Genomic DNA, 3,152 nt, shown 5'->3' with positions numbered 1-3,152 from the left:
ACCCGTGTGAGTCAAGTTATTTTAGTGACATGGGCAAATATGTTAGGCCAAATAGTACAGACTTAGCTCCATTCCGCAACATGTAACTATTTCTTCTGGGGTCTTTTTTTCTTTCTTTTTTTTTCAATTTTCTTTGACATTTCAACCCTTTGATTATCACTGAAGTTGTGCTTCTAAGTGCCAATAAATTTACATATGTATTGTTTTACTTGAACTATGTTTGCGTGTTTGTTTCCAGGGTTTGTTATTGTCTCCTGAAGAAGACATTGTTATAAATCCAAACTTCTGGCGCATTTTTCCAACCTAATTTTGCCATTGTACTAACAATGGTATCATTTGAGACTTTCTATAATTTTACGTATTGATCTAATTTCATTTTGTTACTGATTTTTTGCTCTTAGTTTTCTTGGTGGTGGTGTGTAGATGGAAGCATTAAATGAACTTAGAGGCGACATTTTCTTACAAACGAACGTTGGACGTATGCATGGCATGTGTAAAAATTTGACAAAACTATAATATATGATAAGTCAAGGAAGAAATGGACAATTATACCTCGTTTCATAAGTCGAGATAAGAAACAATAATGTCATTGTATTATTCATGTTAATATGTCCTGTTTCATTTTCGATAAGACAGTTATAGTAGGAAACAGAGGGTCATTTGGATATATGAAAGATATTCGTTTGGACAGAAATCTATCATCCTGTGTAAGTTTGAAATTATGGATGAAAACGCGAGCGACATTGGACATGATGATCCGAATTTTGATATTCATAACGTAAATGACAACATGGCCCTAAACAATATATCTGGCATTGTGTTTATCGGCCTTCTGATGATTTTGGGAATTCCTGGAAACAGCTCTGCTCTCCTTGTGTACATGCGAAAATACAAGACATCAACTTACAGAACGTTTATCGTTTTTCTGGCAATATCTGACCTGGCAGCATGTTGTATATCAATGCCGTTCATTATAGTAGTGTTGCGATATCCTATTTTATTTACAAATGATAAAGTCTGCAAATTGTTTCGTTTTCTTTCATATATCCCATGCGTGAGCTCTGTTTTCATTCTGATAACTATTGCAGTAGAGAGGTATCGTAAAATTTGTGTCCCACATGGAACACAGATGTCAGAAAGAATGTCCAAATATATCTGCATTCTCGACTTACTAGCTGGTTGTTTCTTTTCATGGCCTGCCTCTCTGATATATGGAAAAAGAACCTTCAAAACTGAAGTCGGTTACATCAGTGGTATATCCTGTTCTGTGAGCGATGACTATGTGAACACAAAATACCCAGATATATATAGTTTTGTTGTTGGTTTCGTTCTCTTCTCATCCTTAATGACTTTAACAATTATCTACTCCCTCATCGGAATGCAAATATTTCGGATGAAGAAAACAGATTTCAAAAGGAATGAGCAACAGCTATCTCAAGACAGCACAGTTAGAACACAAACGATTGAATTTTCTAGTTTACAGGCTGAGGAAAACAAGAAAGGAGATTATTTGGATTGCGTAAAGAAAGATTATTGTCCAGATGAGTTAGATGTCATTAAAAAATGTAATAAAAGGCGACACAAAACGATCCGTATCACACGAGTCGTGTTCGTCATCACAGTTGTTCTGATCTGCAGCTTCCTTATACCTGCGGCTTTTCGAATTATAAGAGCAGTCGATAAGACTTTTCCAGAAAACCTGTCCTTTCCAGGCATGGCGGCCTACCAGATATTTCAGTGGACATTCTTTATTAGCAACGTTGCCAATCCAGTCATCTATGGATTCTGTGACAAGAGGTTTATGGAAGAAATCTGCAGATTTTACAGATCTCTTTCAGGAATGTGCTTAACACGGAACTAATCACTTTTAAGCAGGGCATATGCTATTGGTATGCAAACTAAAGGTGTTTGTTGAGACCCAGAGTTTAAATTATATATATATATATATATATATATATATATATATATATATATATATATATATATATATATATATATATATATATATATATATATATATACATATATATATATATATATAAATACATACATACATACATACATACATACATATATTCAAAGAAAGGCGATAATCTCACCTAGTGGGAAAATGGAGAAATTACCTTTGAATAATTCATGAAAATCTATTTTTCGTGGAACAATATTCATGTATTTTATTGGTTAGCATGAAATGGATTGTAAACTTATACTATTAACTATTAAAGAGGCTAGATTTGCACTGTTCGTTGCCAATTTATTGCATTTATCCTAATCAATCACTGAAACATGCAAACCCTTGCTAACAATAGCAAACGCTTGAACGACTTCTGAAAGATCCTTCAATTTTATAGAAAGAATCATGTTATGAACAGCTTTTAAATGTGTTCGAACGAAGCCTGTCTGGAATCAGATATAGCAGCCGCTAATAAAAATGCTTAAACCTTTAAAAAGCATTCTAAAAAATACAATTCAATAGAATATGAAAGCTAAAACATTGACTTTGGGGAGATATAGCTTTCAAATTATTTTATAAATAAAGACGATAATTCATTACAAATTGCCGCAATTATTGAAAATAAAAACAAATAAGTCGAGCTTCTCTTTTTTTGCATCCAAAAGTGTCCCCCTTGTACATATATGCTAAATACTAGGTCCCTTCAAGATATGAAGTTGCTTCTGTTATGTTTTTTATATTTCTTTTGTCGACCGTTTCTGTGTCCTAAGTGAGTAGAGCGTCCATCATGGATGCAGAAGGTTTTTTTAAACAACATAATACATGGATACAGTTTTCTCTATGGTTGAGGATTAAATATTCAAAATCTTTATTTATGTAATCACAGACTTTTGTGTTAAAGATATTGTCATGATTCTGATCTATGAAACTTCTAGAATGGGAAATTCATATTAGTTATCAGTATTTTCAGAAAATGCGACCTAGTTCAAGTAGAGAAGTATATAATCTTGTTGACCTAAGAATTATTCATGTGTGTCTTAACTTCTGAAGCAGAATCATTGTTGTGCTCAGCTTCAGACTCGGCTGGATTAATTTATTCAAATTATTATTCACTGCAATTGCAAAGTGCTCAGTAATATTCTTCAACTGGAACATGAATTGGACATGTAATGAATTCAGCCAAGGATATTTTATTATA

General features: G+C 33.0%; 1 protein-coding gene across 1 annotated transcript; it reads left to right on the top strand.

Annotated features, from left to right (window-relative positions):
* The first annotated feature begins 676 nt into the window (after positions 1–676).
* LOC149775080 (orexin receptor type 2-like) lies at positions 677–1,924 on the top strand. The gene has a single exon (XM_089943741.1). It carries the CDS (start codon positions 722–724, stop codon positions 1,859–1,861), a length of 1,140 nt encoding a protein of 379 aa, XP_089799867.1. The 5' UTR covers positions 677–721; the 3' UTR covers positions 1,862–1,924.
* Positions 1,925–3,152: the final 1,228 nt, after the last annotated feature.

The sequence above is a fragment of the Sinohyriopsis cumingii genome, chromosome 19 (genome assembly GCF_028554795.1).
Source record: "Sinohyriopsis cumingii isolate HCF-2022 chromosome 19, ASM2855479v2, whole genome shotgun sequence".
Taxonomy (NCBI): domain Eukaryota; kingdom Metazoa; phylum Mollusca; class Bivalvia; order Unionida; family Unionidae; genus Sinohyriopsis; species Sinohyriopsis cumingii.
This window is presented reverse-complemented; position numbering and strand designations above follow the sequence as displayed.